Source organism: Penicillium manginii (assembly GCF_028828005.1).
Source record: "Penicillium manginii strain IBT 31320 chromosome Unknown utg000004l:1.0-7231830.0:1.0-7236170.0, whole genome shotgun sequence".
Taxonomy (NCBI): domain Eukaryota; kingdom Fungi; phylum Ascomycota; class Eurotiomycetes; order Eurotiales; family Aspergillaceae; genus Penicillium; species Penicillium manginii.
This window is the reverse complement of record NW_026643105.1, coordinates 6,487,968-6,506,762: the sequence shown is the minus strand read 5'-3', so window position 1 is coordinate 6,506,762 and position 18,795 is coordinate 6,487,968. Positions and strand designations below refer to the sequence as shown.

At 50.6% G+C, this 18,795-nt stretch overlaps 8 protein-coding genes across 8 annotated transcripts; 6 read left to right on the top strand and 2 right to left on the bottom strand.

The window, feature by feature from the left end:
* Positions 1-30: 30 nt before the first annotated feature.
* N7533_006133 (ribosome biosynthesis protein NIP7) lies at positions 31-824 on the top strand (the record flags this gene model as incomplete). Its single annotated transcript, XM_057102783.1, has 5 exons — positions 31-359; positions 419-530; positions 593-622; positions 675-719; positions 774-824. 5 exons carry the CDS (start codon positions 31-33, stop codon positions 822-824), a joined length of 567 nt encoding a protein of 188 aa, XP_056962413.1.
* A 555-nt stretch (positions 825-1,379) lies between these two features.
* Positions 1,380-2,646, top strand: N7533_006132 (defective in cullin neddylation 1 family protein; the record flags this gene model as incomplete). Its single annotated transcript, XM_057102782.1, has 5 exons — positions 1,380-1,463; positions 1,575-1,618; positions 1,791-1,888; positions 1,947-2,121; positions 2,214-2,646. The coding sequence occupies 5 exons, from the start codon at positions 1,380-1,382 to the stop codon at positions 2,644-2,646; spliced, it is 834 nt and encodes a 277-aa protein (XP_056962412.1).
* A 619-nt stretch (positions 2,647-3,265) lies between these two features.
* Positions 3,266-4,217, bottom strand: N7533_006131 (Mpv17/PMP22 family protein; the record flags this gene model as incomplete). Its single annotated transcript, XM_057102781.1, has 4 exons — positions 3,266-3,319; positions 3,383-3,649; positions 3,745-4,020; positions 4,095-4,217. The coding sequence occupies 4 exons, from the start codon at positions 4,215-4,217 to the stop codon at positions 3,266-3,268; spliced, it is 720 nt and encodes a 239-aa protein (XP_056962411.1).
* A 2,579-nt stretch (positions 4,218-6,796) lies between these two features.
* N7533_006130 (uncharacterized protein) lies at positions 6,797-7,801 on the top strand (the record flags this gene model as incomplete). Its single annotated transcript, XM_057102780.1, has 1 exon — positions 6,797-7,801. One exon carries the CDS (start codon positions 6,797-6,799, stop codon positions 7,799-7,801), a length of 1,005 nt encoding a protein of 334 aa, XP_056962410.1.
* A 71-nt stretch (positions 7,802-7,872) lies between these two features.
* Positions 7,873-8,376, top strand: N7533_006129 (uncharacterized protein; the record flags this gene model as incomplete). The annotated part of the gene is made up of 1 exon (XM_057102779.1): positions 7,873-8,376. The coding sequence occupies one exon, from the start codon at positions 7,873-7,875 to the stop codon at positions 8,374-8,376; it is 504 nt and encodes a 167-aa protein (XP_056962409.1).
* A 425-nt stretch (positions 8,377-8,801) lies between these two features.
* On the top strand, positions 8,802-9,884 carry N7533_006128 (uncharacterized protein; the record flags this gene model as incomplete). Its single annotated transcript, XM_057102778.1, has 2 exons — positions 8,802-8,959; positions 9,092-9,884. The coding sequence occupies 2 exons, from the start codon at positions 8,802-8,804 to the stop codon at positions 9,882-9,884; spliced, it is 951 nt and encodes a 316-aa protein (XP_056962408.1).
* A 2,918-nt stretch (positions 9,885-12,802) lies between these two features.
* cdc48 (AAA family ATPase CDC48) lies at positions 12,803-15,573 on the top strand (the record flags this gene model as incomplete). Its single annotated transcript, XM_057102777.1, has 6 exons — positions 12,803-12,852; positions 12,914-12,941; positions 12,999-13,054; positions 13,124-13,373; positions 13,442-14,933; positions 14,987-15,573. The coding sequence occupies 6 exons, from the start codon at positions 12,803-12,805 to the stop codon at positions 15,571-15,573; spliced, it is 2,463 nt and encodes an 820-aa protein (XP_056962407.1).
* Positions 15,574-16,331: 758 nt separating this feature from the next.
* On the bottom strand, positions 16,332-18,017 carry N7533_006126 (MFS transporter; the record flags this gene model as incomplete). Its single annotated transcript, XM_057102776.1, has 2 exons — positions 16,332-17,229; positions 17,290-18,017. 2 exons carry the CDS (start codon positions 18,015-18,017, stop codon positions 16,332-16,334), a joined length of 1,626 nt encoding a protein of 541 aa, XP_056962406.1.
* Positions 18,018-18,795: the final 778 nt, after the last annotated feature.

Here is an 18,795-nt window from a genome sequence, read left to right as displayed (position 1 = left end):
CCGGTGCTGTCGACAGCCCTACCCGTCAAAATGCGTGCCCTCGATGAGACCGAAACCCGCACAATGTTCACGAAGCTTGCTTCCTACACCGGAGCATCTTTGTCCAACCTGATTGCGCCGCCTGCTGAAGGTACCGCTGTCACCGAGAGAATGGTCTTCCGACTTGTCAAGGACCGAGTGTTCTATCTGCCCGAGCGCATTGCCAACTTCGCCACTTCTATTCCCCGTGATTCCCTCCTCACTGCCGGCACAATGATCGGAAAGTTCACAAAGACTGGAAAGTTCCGTCTGAACATGAGCAGCTTGAGCATCATTGCGCCTCACGCTCGTGTAAAGTGCTGGGTTAAGTCTAACGGAGAGTGAGCAAACCCATCGTTCAATGCGATTGAAGTGAAATGAGACTTATCATTGTGAATAGAATGCCTATCCTCTACGGATCAAATGTCTTGAAGGCCCATGTCGCCAGATGGTCAGAGGATGCCCCCGAGCACTCTGGATGCGTTATCTTCAACCAGAATGATACCCCTCTTGTGAGTTGTCTATTATATGGATGATACCAGAAGCATGAACTAATCTTTCTCTTCCTCATTAGGGCTTCGGTGTGACCGCGAGATCGACTGCTGTACGAACCAACCAATTTTACGATTGTCGTGACATTGCTAACTAGTTCTTAGGAGATGCGCAAGCTGGAACCTACCGCTGTCGTCGTTTTCGCTCAGGTAAGCCCCGTATCCTTTGCTGTTTCAACTAGCTCCATCGCTAACCCGACCTAGGCCGACGTCGGAATGTACCTGCGCGACGAAGATACCATGTTCACCACCTAAGCAGGATCTTAACAGGCTTGAATCTTGCATGTTCGCATACTTGATCAGGATAGGAGTTTTGGAGTCAATTACTATCATGTAAAAAGTGCTATTGTCTCTTCGGGGATCTACTATACATCACGATATTTTTCAACGAACAATTTTCAAATCAATTCTGCCTAATATAGAAAGTTTAAACATCGATCTGGATAGGGAATATCTGAGCATTGCCACTCAAATTCCGAGCTCTCCCTTCAACAAATTCTTTTGTAACTACCGGCAAACTAGAAGTTACCAGTAGTAGTAACTAGCCGTAGCTGGTCCCACCAAAAGATGGTGATGTGAGTTTATGCCTGAGGCACCAGCTGAGTCATTCTGCCCGCATCGCGATGCACCAAGACCAATGCTCGCATCAGAGAATTGGAGAATAAATTCCGACCTAGGACTCCGGCTGTGAACGATTTTGTTCCTGTGACGTCCGCATTTATACCCGGCCTCACAGCTTCTCATCTCGACACGTTCTCTCCACAGTAACCACTCATCGTCGACTGCGGGTGCAAATATCAGAACCCCGCCATGCCGCCCTACTCTACATCCCAGAAGCAGGCCATCGCCCAGTTTGTCAATCTTACAAATAGCAAGGACTCTGTTGCCTCGAAGGTCAGTATTGACTAGTCTGAAGCCCCGTTTTGCTCCCGGACATGCGTTGTCTGATCGTTTGACCCGGCCGATGTCGATACCTCTTGAACCCACCACTGACTATCATTCTAGTCGTTGAGGGCAACAGGATGGAACGTCGAGCGCGCCGTTGATGCGTAAGTCTCACTCTGACCTATCGAACCCGAATTCGAGCCAATCCCTTACATCTATACATGGTGTCCACGGCTACCTGCCTGCTTGCCTACATCGCCTTGAGCGAGCTATGCTCCAGCAGGCCATCAATCCAGCCGAAAACCTACATAAAAACCATCAATCGGACAAAAGTAGACTAAAATTTCCATTCCTAACGAACAGATTCTTTGCCGGCACCGCCGGCCCCTCGAAAAGCACAAAGTTCCTCAACGAAGTCTTCGATTCATACCGAGGTAAGTCTACCTCCAACCAATAATCAAACTTCACCCTGTTAATTCTCGTTCCGTCCAGATGACGCAGAAGAAACACCCGACGGCATCGGAATCGACGGCGCTATGAAATTCCTCGGAGACATCGAAGTCCAACTAGACGAAGTTGCCTGTCTAGCCATCTTCGAAATGTGCAAGTGCCCATCGATGGGCGAATTCACGCGCGAAGGCTTCGTGGATGGGTGGAAAATGACACAGTAAGTTCATTTCAGCTCAGCTCAGTTCAGTTCATCTCCGCACCTCTTCATTGCGCCCCCTTTTACCATTACGACTCCTAACTCATTCCCAGCTGCGACACCAAACCCAAAATGACCCAACATGTCCAATATCTCCGCAGCAATATCCCCAAGGACCCCGAGCTTTTCCGACGGGTATATCGCTTCACGTTCCCGCTGTCCCGGATGCAAGGGCAGCGCAATTTGCAATTTGAAATCGCGGCCGAACAGTGGAAACTTCTCTTCACCGCGGATCGGGGCGGTGTGCCCTGGAACACGGCCACGACGGCGTGGCTGGATTTGTGGATCGAGTTCCTTGAGGGACGGGGGAAGAGGCCCGTTAACAAGGATCTGTGGGAGCAGGCGGAGGTGTTTATGCGGAAGAGTCTTGAAGATGAAGATTTTGGGTGGTGGAGTGCGGATGGGGCGTGGCCCGGGGCGTTGGATGACTTTGTTGGGTATGTTAAGGGGAAGAGGGGGCAGGGGAGTGAGATGGAGGTTGAATAAGGTGGATTGGGTTCGATTGGTGGACTTCTGGCAAAGGTTGTTCAGGCCTATAAAAGGGCTGAGTCCTAGATGTCTGTCATTTAGATGGTCTAGGTCTTTGAACTACTAGTAACTAGTAGTTGATTGGCCCCATGTTATGTAGTATGTTCCATTGGTCGCGAGGACGATGAATGGATAATTGAAGCTTGCTCTCAATGCCTAAAGGAAACAAGAAGCTGTATTTTCTTCCGGGCCTATCTAAAAGACGAGAGAATGCCACGACCACAGTATTGGACCGATGAAGGTTGAATTAAAATCCAGCATATGTACCTAAGCCTAAATCTCCGAATGGAGAGTAAGGTGCAAGGAAGTGTTTGGGGAACGGAAAATGGGCATTCGTCGTAAAATTGAGAGGGAAAAAATAACATCAGGAAGAAAGGTATCTGACGCATACCAAGATGCAGGGGATGTGTACATGAGTCAAAACACCGTGAACAAACATGAAATACAAAAGAAAGGGTAATAGATGGCTGCAGATCGGGAGAAGCGTGGAGGCGTTGAGGTTGAGGTATGCATAGAACGTTTCAACCATATACTAGGATATCTGCGGCTCCTTCTCTGCAGTTGCGACGGGCTCTCTTCAAGGGTAGTTGTCACGCTTCTCGTATCCATCATCGCGGCGGTCGTTGTAGCGCTGCATATCGTGTTAGCGGTGTTTGATACTCGATTCTGATTTTATGTTCGGGAATGAACGTACCTTGCGGAGAGCTTCGAGACGCTTCTTCTTGGTGTGGGTGTTGACATAGGTTCCAATGAAGAAACCGATGATGTTGAAGAAGGGCACCCAGGTGTGCTCGGGGAGGAACTTCTGGGCAAAGGCCAGGGCCAGAGGGGAGGTGACCCAGCTGACCTTCATGACGGGCAGGAAGCCAGCGCGGACGGTAGCGCGAACCTGGTGGAAGGTGCGCGCGCCAGCAATGATCGCCATCGAGGTCAAGTAGACGGAGTTCTGGATGGGGGAGATCTAGAGGAGCGCATAAGTTAGCATGGATGGCGTGCGATTGCGCGAACGCGGGAATCCTTGGGAATCAGATTGGGTTGGGCGCGATATAAACATACGATCAAGTTGCTAACGAGGATCTGGAGGATCTTGGCCTTCAGGCTGGTGCGGCCGGCGAAGATCTTCTGGAGAATGCCGATGAGGACGTGGCCCAGCGGGGCGGCAATGAACATGCCGTAGAGGGACATCTTGGGGATGCGCGAGCTGAAGTAGTGGCCATGCTTGCCAACATCATGAGCGAGCCACGAGGCGAGCAGCTCTTGCACACCAGAAAGCACACCGGAGGTGAGCATCTTGGTGCGCAGCGGGTTGTGCTGCAACTGCTTGAGGTAGGCCTAACGATCCACATTCTTCGGATCAGCTGGGGTATTCCATCGGTCGGAGATTATTGTAGAGGAATCAAACATACCTGGAGATAGCCAGTCTGGGTCTTTCCACCAGTCAATCGCTCACCGACGCGGTGAGCGAGGTCCTCGGGCTTGCCGGCATTCGCGACCGCGCGAATGGTCTCCTCCTTGAATTTGACAGACATGGTGGGCTAAACGGTGGGGATAAGATGATGTGAGAGAATCCAAACGCGCCTAGAAATGACAAAATGTCTCCTGGTCAACAATTGCAACAAAAGAAAACAACGTGGATCGATCGCGGAATTATCGGGAGTGGATGGAGGTGGAGGGAGTTAGGGGGGGGCCGGTGCGTTGTTTGTTTATGAGAAGGTTGGGGCCCGAGGGGGGGGGGAACTAGGCTGACTGGGGAGGCTGGGAAGGGAAAGCTGGAACAATTCGATGGGGACAATAGCCGAGGCTGAGGGAAACAGGACAGGGGGATAATACCTTTGGACAATCCGGGGATACAAGAAAGGTTAAGGAAGTTGGGGTAGAGCCGAGTATAAGAGGGAGCGGTGGACGAGTCGGCAGATGAGTTGGGCTTGAGTGGTACTAGTACTGTAGTAGTGGTACTGGAGGAGAAGGCAAGCATCCCCGGCGAGGTCCAACTGCGGTCGGAGAATTCCGACGTACCCAAAGCTAAAGGATCTCGCCGTTGGCCATCCCGTATTTATTTTAATTTGGTGCAGGCTTAGCCGAGTGCATAAAATTATATAGTACGGAGTACGAAGAACAAAGCATAGGATACTTTGATATACTTAAATAAAGTTACCTAGATCGTCTAGATCTAGTACTTCAATTTTAGTACAGCGATGGCCATCTCCGTGCCCTGCCCAATCCAAGTGGAACCTCGGTATACCGATGAAAAATCCGCTTTCATTTGGGAGTGCCCCATAGGTGGATCCGTGGTATCAACCCCGTACTATGGAGTGGTCCCCATACTCTGCTTTGCACTACGGAAGAACAGTATACTGATGATTTTATCCTTTCAGTATTAACATGCTCGCAGAGTACCTATTCACCTGCTTGTGCTTCTGTATCTGCAGCTGTTTCACTCTTATGCAGACACAATACTCCCTGCACTAACTACAGCACAAGCAAGCTAACTTTTAGTCTTTAAGCTGACCTGGACTCCTTAAGTTTTTCACCTACCTCAAAAATCTCTGTGCAAACAGCACTTACAGAGCACAGCCTAGCCCGTTAATGTGATCGGCATCCCGAATACCTTGCAACGGGCCGTTCCTATATACCCGAATCAACCCTAATCAAAGCAATCATCTATGGCTCCTATTTAACCTATACCCTCTCCACAGCCAGACACTCTTGGTTGAGTGAACACCAAAGATCTCTTGGGCAAGTCATGCAGCATGATTGTGCCCGCTCAGTGAGACTGATCAGAATCATGATACACGAACAAACACATACAAAATACGTCCTTGTTCCCAATGTTACGATGGGCCCTGCGCGTGATTGGCCGCTCAGCGCCGGCGAGGTAATCGGGGTGGTGAGGTCTTTTCAGGATGCTGTACTTCTCAGCCCTGCCGAATCATTCCCATAGCTCGCTCTACTCTCCTTTGGTCTGAATATCCGCTTGGTGTTCTATCTGAAGCTTCATATCACTCCTGCATTTAATTGCCTCTTTCACAATCTTCATGGTCAGATTCTTCAAGCGCGTGCTGTCCAGGTGCTGCCAGTGGTGGCCCTGGGGCCAGAAAACAACACCGAGCTCTTCCAGCACAGTGATACACACTCTTCAACATACCGTGGGAGTCTACTCGTCAGCGATCCCGCGCTCGACTTCCACTATTCCTGACCCCCCCACCGCCTCCACGTTTCTTCAGACGGGCCATCACTCGTGCCAGAGAGGTATGTGGTTGATTTCCGACAAGGCAACAAGTGAATCACTAACATACCGCTTCGAAGGCTATCCAGCACGTTTTCAGAACATGCCATGACTCGGATGACAGCTCCTTTTCTTGGACGTCTGACGACGAGACCACCTCCGACATCGTGACGCTGACCATCAATGGATGGCTGTACAGGACATATTCCCGCGACCGGGTGCATGAATGGCGCATGAGAATTGAGTCACTTCCCGTTCAAGTTGGTGTAATCCACGAGGAAGACGAGCCTGGGGAAGACGGTCCTGTAGCAATGTAACAGTGTGGTGAAAGGATGGGACCAAATACATGATCCCACAGTGGAAAGTGTATCGAGCGCCAGGCGATGGAAGTCGTGAAGTTGAGTAAGGATTTAACGAGCGGATTCTGTGTGCTACTAGTAGATGTTGTCCTTAGCTTTTGATTGTATTCATCTTACAACGATGAAATAATTGGAGATAATATGTTGAATAAAAGGACATACCATATGGTGCTCGAGCCACTGTAGACTAACGAAGTATGTGAAATTCACCAACCGCACCTCCCTCCATTCACTTCACCTTCGACCTATCACTCTCTCATCTTCAATCAATCTCCTTCCTGTGGAAATCAGTCGAATTTCTCCGCCCAGGGATTTTTATTGCTCTAGCAATCTCGCATCAACTTTGGATCAGGTATGATATACCCATTGACCTGAATCTGCTCGTCCTGCTCACTCACATCTCATCTGTACAGTCGAGATCAAACGAACAGCATTAGCCAACTTCCGTCCGTGGGCACATTCGTCTGGTTTGTCCAGATTATCCTGCGTACCAAGAACCAGCTATCCGAATTCGGTGTGAAAAATGCTGCATATCAACTCCGAGTCGGAAGTCGAGCTCCAACGCGAGCTCGACCGTGATCTTCAAGAGGAGCTCGAAGAGCTCGAACGTCGTCAATCTTCACCCCTTCCTGCTACTTACTACCCTTCTGCTACTACTCTCTCTTATTCAAAAGAACCGGCATCTACTCCGGAGCGTCTTCCTTCCGATGAACCCTGCGAACTGTCTGAGAAAGAGATATCGACAACTCCCGTGCGATCCCACGTCACCCCGTCTCAAAGTGACATCCCAACCGGCAACAATCCTTCACCAGAGGACATCAGAAATGCAAGCTATCGAGCTCGAGCAGGTCCATACTGTCTTCACGAAACGGTTCAGCGCTACTGGAGCATCGATTCATTTACGCCTTTGCAATGCGAGAATAAAGATTGCGGTCGACCTGCGCGGTTTCTTTATGAATGCACGGCGGATACAGCAGAATACTCGGCCTTTGAAACGTCGGTCCCCGAGCGAAACATCGATATCTTGCCGAAATGGATTCAAAAGGCTATCGGCGAGGGCAACTACCTTCCAGCCCAAGTGGAAAAGCTCTTGGACCAGAAAATGGAAGTGCTTGAAACTGCAGCCAACTTGCGAGAGCAGGCCCGGCCCTCACATAGGGCTTTGCCTGGAGGGCGAGGGTTATTCAATGACCAAGAGGCAATTGACCAGCGGAACTATCGAGAATTGATGCAACTTTTGTCGGCCCGAACGCGGAGTTTCTCAAATCTGGAGCCCTGTCGAGCAATGTTTTGCACAATGTGTCGGTCTCATACGTCTGATAATTCCTGGGGTAGCATTGCCAAAGTCGTCAATGAGGCCTATAAAGAGCCTCTTCGTACCCGGCAAACATATACCGTCCGATCACTAAAGGGTGGACGCTGCGCGGTCTGCCTGAGGATCCTACACATTGGCAACACACTGCATGGTTTCAAAAGTGGTGGGAAAAGTACCAATATCCAGCCGACAATGGTATTGCACTGGTCCTGAAGCTCGTCGTGGCGCTGAAACTTCCATTCGTCGTTCTCCAAAGCATCCAAGGCTATATCTGTTGGCTTCATATGCCCCCGCTTGAATATCAGGACTATCTCACATGGTTAGAAACTTTAACAGAACAAAGGCTTCGAGAACATGCCGACCGCATCGGGGATCCCTGGGAGCTACAGTTCCAGGCAGAGGCTATCGGATATTCTTACCTTTCACCTGGTACTCCGCCAACCCCACTCAGTATCCACCCGATTTGGGAAGAAGTAGAGATTCAAGATGAAACCTCGAATGAAACATGTGTAATGGCCGTTCCTCACTACGAGTATGCGGCATGTGACCGTTTCATTGGCAGATCTTCGTATCATCTACGAGAAGCTATGTGGAGTTATAACTTCGCTCGATCCCAACTCCTCGGGCTGACACAGAACGAAGATACCGTTCCAAGCGCAGCAGCCGACGATAGCAATCTGACCCCCGAGGCAGAGCCAGAGCCAGAGCCAGAGCCAGAGCCAGAGCCAGAGCCAGAGCCAGACCCTGATTTATCTGGTGTTGAAACAACAGCGATCGATGATTGGTAATTACCTTGTGTCTACCATCGACGATTGCCTCGAGGTGATTTCCGATAGCAAAGGCCGACATGACCAACGAGTCGCCGCTATTGGACCAACAGCATTCAACAATTTCAACTTGCTTCCAGCGCAAGCATCCGAGTATACAGGGATTTTAGGATTTCCGACTCAGATATTCCGACTCATATATTCCGAACGCCCAAAGGAGCAGGACGACGAGTGGAGGGTCTAATCGGGCTGGCAATACCCGCGGGTGGGTCGTCCGCGTGAAGGAAGGCCGAGTCAGGCAGTCCCAACCTTGTTCCGAGCCTCGGTTCCTTCCGCGGCCAGCGCGCGATTCCGCAGTGCCATTATCTTGTGAGCCTTTTGGACTCCAGGCGACCTTAGCTTCGTTTTTTTCTTTCTTATCTCCTTCATCTACTCCCATTCACACCATGGCAGACCCAGAGCTCCCCCCCTCTCCGCCAGCAGAAAAGACCGTGGACGCTCAGCATGTGGGGAATGCTCCGATAGCCGCGGGGAAACCGGCGACAAGACGACAGTTGACGGCGGCTTTGACAGCAGCCGATGTGACCATCAGGAGATTAGATCTGTGAGTATCCCCCCTGTGATACTGCCAGCTATATACCCAGTCGGTGTTTAAATTACTGGGCAACCCCTATCTGCACCATCCCACTCGCACAAACCCGCACAACCACCCGCAAGGACACCGCTGATTTCTCAGTCTCCTCTCCACGGCCGACGGTCAGGAAAGAGTACTAGCAACAGTCAATTATGTCGCATCGATACTACAACACCTATGTGCATCGGCACCCTTCATCGCTTTCCAGACACGCCTCAGCCTTCTCGCACGATTGAAAGGTCGCAGCATACCCAAATCCCTATCTTCCGCGACCACTGGCACCCCATCACCATCGAAATGGGCTGCCCTCTCCTCTCTTGCCTCGGAGACCCGATACACTATCCGTCTCTTCGGCCTTCTCCCTCTGTGGATCTGGGGCTCTGAAACCCTCAAATCACCACCCGCAGACCCCATAATCCGCACTCTCACATACCTCCAAATCATCTCCAACGTGATATACCAGCTCCTCGAGAATGTCGGCTACCTAGCATCAAAGGGCATCATTTCCAAACGCTTCGTCGAAAAATACGGCAGCCTGGTACAATGGGAAATCTGGAGCACCCGCGGCTGGTTTGGACACATTTTCTTTGAATTCTTCGTCCTCTGGCGACGACACATTCTACGGAAACGTCGCGTTGCGGCAAAACGCGCGGCCGCGGGCAACGTCGAAACCAAGGAGATGGTAGAGGAGGAGGACGCCGAAACCCGCGCCGAGATTCGCTCTTGGCGCAAGAGCCTCGTCAACAATATCTGCTGGGCCCCCTTGTGTCTGCACTGGTGCTTTGAGCAAGGAATCGGTGTTCCGGATAACCTTGTCGGTGTGGTTAGCTTCATGGCTGGTGCATGGAGCCTTCACGATATGTGGGGTGCGACGGGCAAGGCAATTCAGGCATAAACTGCATTGATTGATTGTATTCTTCTTTTCTTTTTCTATTTCTTTCTTCAAATATCCCTTCTGTTTTGGCGATCTGGACATACTTTTCATCCTTAGATTCTCATTGCATTGTATGTATTAGGTCAACATAAGAATTTCAACATTTTGGTGAATTTGTTGGTGTTTCATTTTGCGGGGAACCGTCGCCCCCAACCGGACCGAACTTGGCCATGGCGAATAGAGTGGAAGCTATCACTTTCCCGGGAGGTATTTCACTTGAGATATTTGCGGGAAACTTGAACCGCCTGTCACTCTCTGTCTTTAACTTCCCCCACTCCTCTCCGCTACGGGCGCCCAAGGCAAGCTAGACCCCAAATGACTAGCTTGACACCATTCCCGGTTCTAAAAAGGTAAACCGCGACGATCGCGGCAAATGCCATCTGAAAGAATTCGAAAGACAGTGCTATGCATCCTGCAGCCCACCTTCAACACACACGTTTCTGGGCAAAGGATTGAGCTGCCCTGGGGTTCGGTCCCGCTTTATTGATGTGGGGAGTGGGTTCGTGTTCGAGAATGTGGAGTTGGTGGCGGTTCAGAAAGGCATCTTGACGCGAGTTGGGCGGGGATATGAAATTGCTGGACATTCTGCTTTCGGGTAATGACTTGTAAGGCTTATTTTGATGTTGAGCGTTCTAATATCGATGCCGTAATTGGATGTATTTGTCTTCCGGTATTTCGCGATCGTCTCTGTCTTTGTCTCTCATACCCTGCAAGATCATCATCTATTGTCGTCTGTGCTTGTGTCACATCTTTTCTTTTACGCTCTTCGCCCGGCTCTCGCGGCAGATTAATGTCTTTTTTTTTTCACTAAACTTGATCTGCCTGAAAGATCTCTGTCGATTTCTCAATTTCGTTCTTAATATCAGGTGGTATCAATCACTCCGGCGCAGCGTAAGCGTGGCCCTCCCCCCCCCCAGGTTTTCCTCTCCCTACATTCAAAGTCTTTATTTGTCTTCTCCCTCAATTGCGCTTGGGATCTAAATCTCCAGGGTCTAAACGATATAATTTAGGCCAAACCAAACGCTCAATCAGTGGTTAAAACAGATCCAAACGAAATCGATCTCGACGAGAATTACAATCCAACGTACTCGCATGTACAAAACTCATTGCCTTTGAACATACTAATCTTCCGATAATCTGAAGCCACCGGCGTGAGAAAGAAACCTTGCAATCAACCTCGGGGAATTTTGGAGCTCAAACCTTCAACTGGCACTGAATTTGTGGATTGAGAAAAGTTTCCTTGTTAGGAAGAGTATTACATGGGGCTGGAACGATTCTTCGAATAGCAAAATCCCCCTTTGCCTGTGGTAGGATCACTTACAAACTGACCATAGTTGGCTTAAAAGGGCATTGACCCAGACCATGCAATTAGCCATTGATCGGACTTACCCTTGAGCGTCTGTGTTGTTTTAACCTGTCCCTGCCTCGGAGTATCGGTATTGTTGACTCTGATAGCACACGTTCCATTCAATAAGCAATTGGCCAAGTCGGCACTTGCTGACTTTAATCACGCCGCGACTCGTTTTACAGAACTATTAGCTCTATACTAGTGATAGAAAATATTGGCAAGATAAGCAGCGCTTTCAGTAGAGCATTAGTCTTGAAGATGGAGAATAATTCCAGATCATGATAGCACTCCTTGTCAGTATTGCCACCCACAGCAATTTTGATTTCAAATTCAAGCCTTCAATTTGGCACTTGTTGCAATCGACTTAGTTGCGATAGAAGCTTCAGCGTTCGCTTCATGTCAACTTGAAGTACTTTGGGCGTTCTCTGGCACGGCAACAACATGGCGAAAAGCCAGTTCAGTGTTATAACTCTACGAGTGCAACCGATTGCCTGGGTAAGAATTTCGTTTTCCGCAGCTGATCATTGAAAAATAGGTTCCATGGGACAACTTGACTACTGGTATGGCATGCACGGCTGGTTTATCGGGTTCCGATATTAGTACTAATTATCATATGCATCTCCACAGCCATGAATTTTAGGGTCATCATGAGATGGGGCACTAAAACCTAACAACCCCCGCGCCATGATTTGATTGAATTGATTGCAGGTGGCTGGGCCCTGGAGTTTGACTGGTACTAGTACTAATAGTATAGAAAAAGGTACGGGCAGCCAGTTGATTTGGGTGTTTAAATGTTGGGGCTTAGAGATTTCCAGTTATCTAATCCGATCCCGGATTTGGCTGCTGCTACATTATTCCCCTCATAAGAGAATACGAGGGTTCTCTTCTCATCAGACGGAGTATTCTCAAGGGAGCCATAATTGTAGTCGGTGCCCATTTGATCATACCAGACCTAAAGAGGAAGACTACTATAAATCGAAGCGTTTTGGGTGAATAGCTCCAAATTTGAAAGGAGTAGCGCCGTTACTATTTCTTTCATAAACACCATGGTTCAAGAGGAAACTTCCAGGCATCTCCGCTCCGACCCTTGGATTCCAGACACTCTGATGAGTTCACAAAGAGAAGTTCCCCAATCACTTCTAACCTTTACCCCACAATGTACAGAGGAACTAACGCTAGTTGGTTGAAGACAACAGGGTTTAAGCCTCAGGCAGCGAGATCGACCAACTTCCATCAGATTCGCTGGTGGCGGAGAGTGGGTGACATAATACGGCTTAGGTCATCCTCTATCGTCACTCACTCGCGGCGGGTACCTGGGAAGCTCAACACCTATCCTCATCTTCATCTCCTCGCCGTCGGATCCTTTCTCTGGTCTGCTGGTTTCTTTCCCATCTCCATCCTCTTTTTTATCATTCGCCTTTATTTCCTTCACTTGCTCGAGCTACGCCCGCCCGCTCGATTGTGATATCCCCAACCTTTGCTTTCCCCAAGCTCCGCTCTCGTCAACGTCACATATCTCAGATCCTTCACGATGTCCGCCGAGCCGGATCACACCCACGAGAAGAAGAGAGTCAACCTCAAGTACGTCCACGGCTGACTTTCTTTCAGTCTTTGCAATCCAAATGGCTAACGGTGATACTAGGGATGGCTCTGGCGCCGAGCACAAGGAGGTGGGTTGAACAGCACGGCAATATACCTTGGCCTAAACGGACACTAACAAGCCATAGGAGCTCGACACCGCTACCGCTATCCTCAAGAAGAAGAAGAAGCCTAACTCTTTGATGTAAAAACCCTTCCCCATCGGATTGATGATAGGTCTCTGAGGAGGAGGATACTGACAGCTCATCAACAGCGTGACCGATGCCGTGAACGATGACAACTCAGTTATCGCTCTTTCCAACAACACTATGGAAACCCTCCAACTTTTCCGCGGTGATACAGTTCTGGTGAAGGGAAAGAAGCGCAAGGACACTGTTCTGATCGTCCTGGCTGATGATGACCTGGATGATGGAAGTGCCCGCATTAACCGTGTTGTGCGACACAACCTCCGTGTCAAGCACGGTGATGTTATTACCGTCCACGCTTGCCCCGATATTAAATACGTACGTCTATATTTTGCCACTGCTTTTACCTAGTGTCTTTGACTAACCGCATCTCTTAACTACTCCAGGCTAAGCGCATTGCCGTCCTACCTATCGCCGACACCATCGAGGGTCTCACCGGCTCCCTCTTCGACGTCTACCTCGCTCCTTACTTCCGCGAAGCCTACCGACCAGTGCGTCAGGGCGACCTGTTCACAGTACGAGGTGGTATGAGACAAGTAGAATTTAAGGTTGTGGAGGTTGATCCCCCAGAGTACGGCATCGTCGCGCAAGATACCATTATTCACTGCGAGGGCGAGCCCATCCAGCGTGAGGATGAGGAGGGTAACCTCAACGAGGTTGGCTACGATGATATTGGTGGTTGCCGGAAACAAATGGCTCAGATCCGCGAGTTGGTCGAGCTGCCTCTCCGCCACCCTCAGCTGTTCAAGTCCATTGGTATCAAGCCTCCTCGTGGTATCCTCATGTACGGTCCCCCTGGTACTGGTAAGACCCTGATGGCCCGTGCCGTTGCCAACGAGACCGGTGCTTTCTTCTTCCTTATCAACGGTCCCGAGATCATGTCCAAGATGGCCGGTGAGTCGGAGTCCAACCTCCGCAAGGCCTTCGAGGAGGCCGAGAAGAACTCCCCCGCCATTATCTTCATCGATGAGATCGATTCCATCGCCCCCAAGCGTGAGAAGACCAACGGTGAGGTCGAGCGCCGTGTCGTATCTCAGCTCCTTACCCTTATGGACGGTATGAAGGCTCGCTCCAACGTCGTTGTTATGGCCGCCACCAACCGTCCCAACTCCATCGACCCCGCTCTACGTCGTTTCGGTCGCTTCGACCGCGAAGTCGACATTGGTATTCCCGACCCCACCGGCCGTCTCGAGATTATGTCCATTCACACCAAGAACATGAAGCTCGGCGACGATGTTGACCTGGAGACTATTGCCGCCGAGACCCACGGTTACGTCGGTTCCGATCTGGCCTCGCTGTGCTCTGAGGCTGCCATGCAGCAAATTCGTGAGAAGATGGATCTCATCGATCTTGATGAGGATACCATCGAAGCCGAGGTCCTGGACTCCCTTGGCGTTACCATGGAGAACTTCCGCTACGCCCTGGGTGTTTCCAACCCCTCCGCACTGCGCGAGGTTGCCGTGGTCGAGGTTCCCAACGTCCGCTGGGACGACATTGGTGGTCTGGAGGAGGTCAAGCGCGAGCTTATCGAGAGTGTCCAGTACCCCGTGGACCACCCCGAGATGTTCCAGAAGTTCGGTCTCTCTCCCTCTCGCGGTGTGCTGTTCTACGGTCCCCCTGGTACCGGTAAGACCATGCTGGCCAAGGCTGTCGCCAACGAGTGCGCTGCCAACTTCATTTCCGTCAAGGGCCCTGAGCTGTTGAGCATGTGGTTCGGTGAGTCGGAGAGCAACATCCGTGACATCTTCGACAAGGCTCGTGCCGCCGCTCCCTGCGTTGTCTTCCTTGACGAGCTCGACTCTATTGCCAAGTCTCGTGGTGGCTCCGTTGGTGATGCCGGCGGTGCTTCTGACCGTGTTGTCAACCAGCTCCTGACCGGTAAGCATAACATCTACTAACTTCAATCCGAACATTGCTAATATTCCAAACAGAGATGGATGGTATGACCTCTAAGAAGAACGTCTTCGTCATCGGCGCTACCAACCGTCCCGAGCAGCTCGATGCTGCCCTGGTCCGTCCCGGCCGTCTTGACACCCTGGTCTACGTTCCCCTGCCCGACCAGGCTTCCCGTGAAGGTATCCTCAAGGCCCAGCTCCGCAAGACCCCCGTCGCCGGCGACGTCGATATTCCCTTCATCGCCAGCAAGACCCACGGTTTCTCCGGTGCCGATCTTGGTTTCGTGACTCAGCGTGCCGTCAAGCTCGCTATCAAGGAGGCCATCTCCCTGGATATCGAGAAGACCAAGGCCCGCGAGGCCGCCGGTGAGGACGTCACAATGGACGATGAGGATGTAGAGGAGGAGGACCCCGTGCCCGAGCTCACTCGTGCCCACTTTGAGGAGGCCATGAAGACAGCCCGCCGCTCTGTCAGCGACGTCGAGATCCGCCGCTATGAGGCCTTCGCTCAGAGTCTGAAGAACTCTGGAGGCAGCAGCTTCTTCCGCTTCCCCTCTGCCGGCGAAGTCCAGAACAACGACACATTCGGCGAAGCCGGCAACGATGACAGCCTCTACGACTAAACGGGTTCCTTTTTTCTTTTCGTTTTCCTTGTTTCCCCTCCCTCTTATTCTCCGCTCCGGTTGACGACTTGTCCTTTCTGCTTTCTGGGCCGTTTAGTTCTTCGGTCGGGGTTTCGCGCTAAAGATCATATGGGTAGATCGTTTCTGAGGTTGGGGAACTTGCTTTGAGGATGGGGCTTCGGCTCTGTTCTTGTCGATTTGGTTTTTTCCTGTTCTTTCCCTCATACAATGTGCCATAATAGCAATACAACTGGAGAAATTTTATGTTTATATCGCTTTATACATCGAGTTGTAACATTTTACTAGTAGCGAGTATTAAACCCGAATGTCGTCTTAATGTTAGCGTTCCAAGGTTGTCTTGAGATCCATTCGAGTCTTAAGATGCCTACCTCTAGCGTGGTATAATCCTACCAACTAGTACCTAGGTCGGTAGGTAGCCCTGGAGACAATGATGAATCCTATGAACTTCCAAGGGTTTCTAAGTAGCCATCCCCAAGTTGAACTTGAAATTACGGTATGTTTAGTCTAGACATTTACTTTGCAAAACTTAAGGACTATTACAGTTATCCATTATCGTATATGCACGTAAGCTCTAATGTGAGTAGGGAATTGAAGCGCTTCGCAGAAAGAAACGAAAAAGACCACCGCGGAAATCAAAAAGCCAGCCCAAACGCCTCTTGTGCAGAATTATGCTCGCTTCTATGCGATATCAAGACTTCTACTAGTATCTCGGATCGTTCATCCGCACATATTCCCATTTAAAACTTGGGAGTAAAGCGACTCATGGCACGGATCTTCGCGCCGTAAAAGAAGAACAGAATGGGGATGGGAATCATTGCAATGGTAATGAAGCCCAGCACACTCGAGGCCCAGTTGACGCCCAGCTTGTGATACATCTGCGTCGCGAAGAGGGGGAATGCACCGCCGAGCGTGGATCGAATCAGGGTGTTCGCGGCGATAGCACTATTGGCGTACATCATGTAGACATCAATGATGTAGTTGAGGCCCTGCATGAAGATAACCAGGATACCCATGCCGATTGGGATGCCGGCGATGACTTGGGGAGCCCAGTGTACGTTTGGCGACGAGGTCCACCCGAACCAGAAGAGGCCGATGGGCAAGAGAACGGAGGCAATCATCATGGGGACAAGGCGTTCTTCTGGGACGACACGGCCGTGCTTCTTCAGCTTGCGGGCGAAACGGGTCTTGGTGGTGTAGATGATCAAAGTCACACCGCAGAGCACACCGATCATGATACCGATGAAGGGGAGGGCGGCGATGCCTTCGGATTCCCAGCCACGCACTTCGGAGAAAGAGACGGGGTAGGCCTCGAAGAAGAGATAGAGGATACCGTAGATAAGAGCGAGGTAGATGGTAATGCAGATCAGAATGGGCTCCATGGCCAGCATCTGGAAGGGTCGCAGGAGGTACTTGTAGACGATGTCGCTCATGCTAGGTTCATGCTCGTTGAGGAAGGAGTGTAGGGCCCAGTTGCGGGTTTCGCGACGCAGACGAGCAGCGCGCATCTGCAGAAGCTTCGGGCCGTAGGTCTCGGGGACGATGATCAGAGCAAGGAGGCCGAAGAATGAGGAGGCGATCAGGGTGAGCCATGCGGTCCAGCGCCAGCCCAGGTAGGAATCGGTGACGAAACCTCCACTATAGGTTGAGTTAGATATGATTTTGTTCCGATTTGAGGGTAATGTTTTTCCAACTTACATGATAGGACCAAGAGTAGGGCCCAGGAAAGTGGCCGCGCTGAACATGGCAATAGCGACGGCGCGATCAACGGGGTCCCAGATATCAGCCATAGCACCACCCACCACGGCAAGAGGAGAGCAGCCAAAGACACCTTGCAAGAAACGACAGATCATGATGGTCTCGACATTCTGTGCCACGGCAACGGGGATCTGAAAAATGGCGAAGATAGCATAGCCGGAGAAGAGAGGTAGACGACGGCCGTATAGTTCGCTGAGTGGAGCCCAGAAGAGAGGACCTAAAGCAAAGCCGAAGACAGTCAAACTGGTACCAAGAATCATCACTTCAGACGAGACGTTGAATTCCTTCGCGGTGACGAGGGTTGCAGTTGAGAAGACACTGCTGGCGAATGTGATCCACATGGTCATGGAGGACATGACCACAGTGATTACCCATTTTCGCACGCGCGAAAAGTTCTGAGGGTTTTCAGGATCATTGGGTCCATCCCATTCGACGAGATTAGGGTCCTTGTCCTTTTCGGTGGGCTTCTCTGGTTCAGACTGGCTTTGCGCATTCTCGAGGTCGTTGTCGTTGTCGTTGTCGTTGTGGTTATCATGAGATGATGGAGGCGATGAAGTCAGTTCCTTCTCGGCATTAGGGCCGATTGGCTCGGTGAGGTTGTTGCGAGCGTCCATGCTTAATCGTGGGGTTGTTGTAGTTGAATCGAAATCCACGGGATGGTTGGCCATTGCTGGAGGGGGTGACGATGCAATGATGCCTACCTAGGAAGAAGGTGCCAATGAGTACTCTGTAGAATAACTCGTACTCAGTAGTATCCAAACTGTAAGTTGATATTGAAATACTAGGTTGAAAGACCCTGGAAGTGTGGGCATCCAGAAATATTTAAGGACCAGGGGATAGCTTTGTTCGTGGGTCTTCTATCAAACAATCTAGAAGGAGACCCTCCGGAGCTAAGCAGCATTCGGGGTATAGGAGTATGGCCAACCGAAAACCTCGTGGGCAGCCCCATATTTTTCTCGGGATCGCTCCACATAGTGGGTTTAAATCCGAAAGAGAAAAAAAAACTTGAACGCGAGACACCGAGCTTGAACTTGAACTTGAACTTGAATCAGTGCCGCTCTTCCGCATGTGGCCCCCAGTGTTAGTACAAAATATACAGATTATGGTTAGTCTAATGCCAAGAGACAAGGCTTTGGCCCCGAGAACAACAGTGAGTCAGGATGATATGTCAACATGGAGGTGAAGGCGCATGAAAAAGCACGTTGCGATTGCGTAAGTCAGGATGGGTGGGGATTGAAGAAGTTGAATGTTGCAAGATGATTCGGTAGGTTCAAATTCGGGCTCGGCCTTCGCGTGGGCCCGAACGGCCGGCTCTGCAACTTTCGGCAGATGCCGCCTGTTGATACGCCGAGTCCGTGATTGCACCTCGAATTTCCCGAGATCTAGATCATCTATATGATAGGTTCGATTTGGTGTGGACGTCCTATTCTAGTATAACAGGGTAGG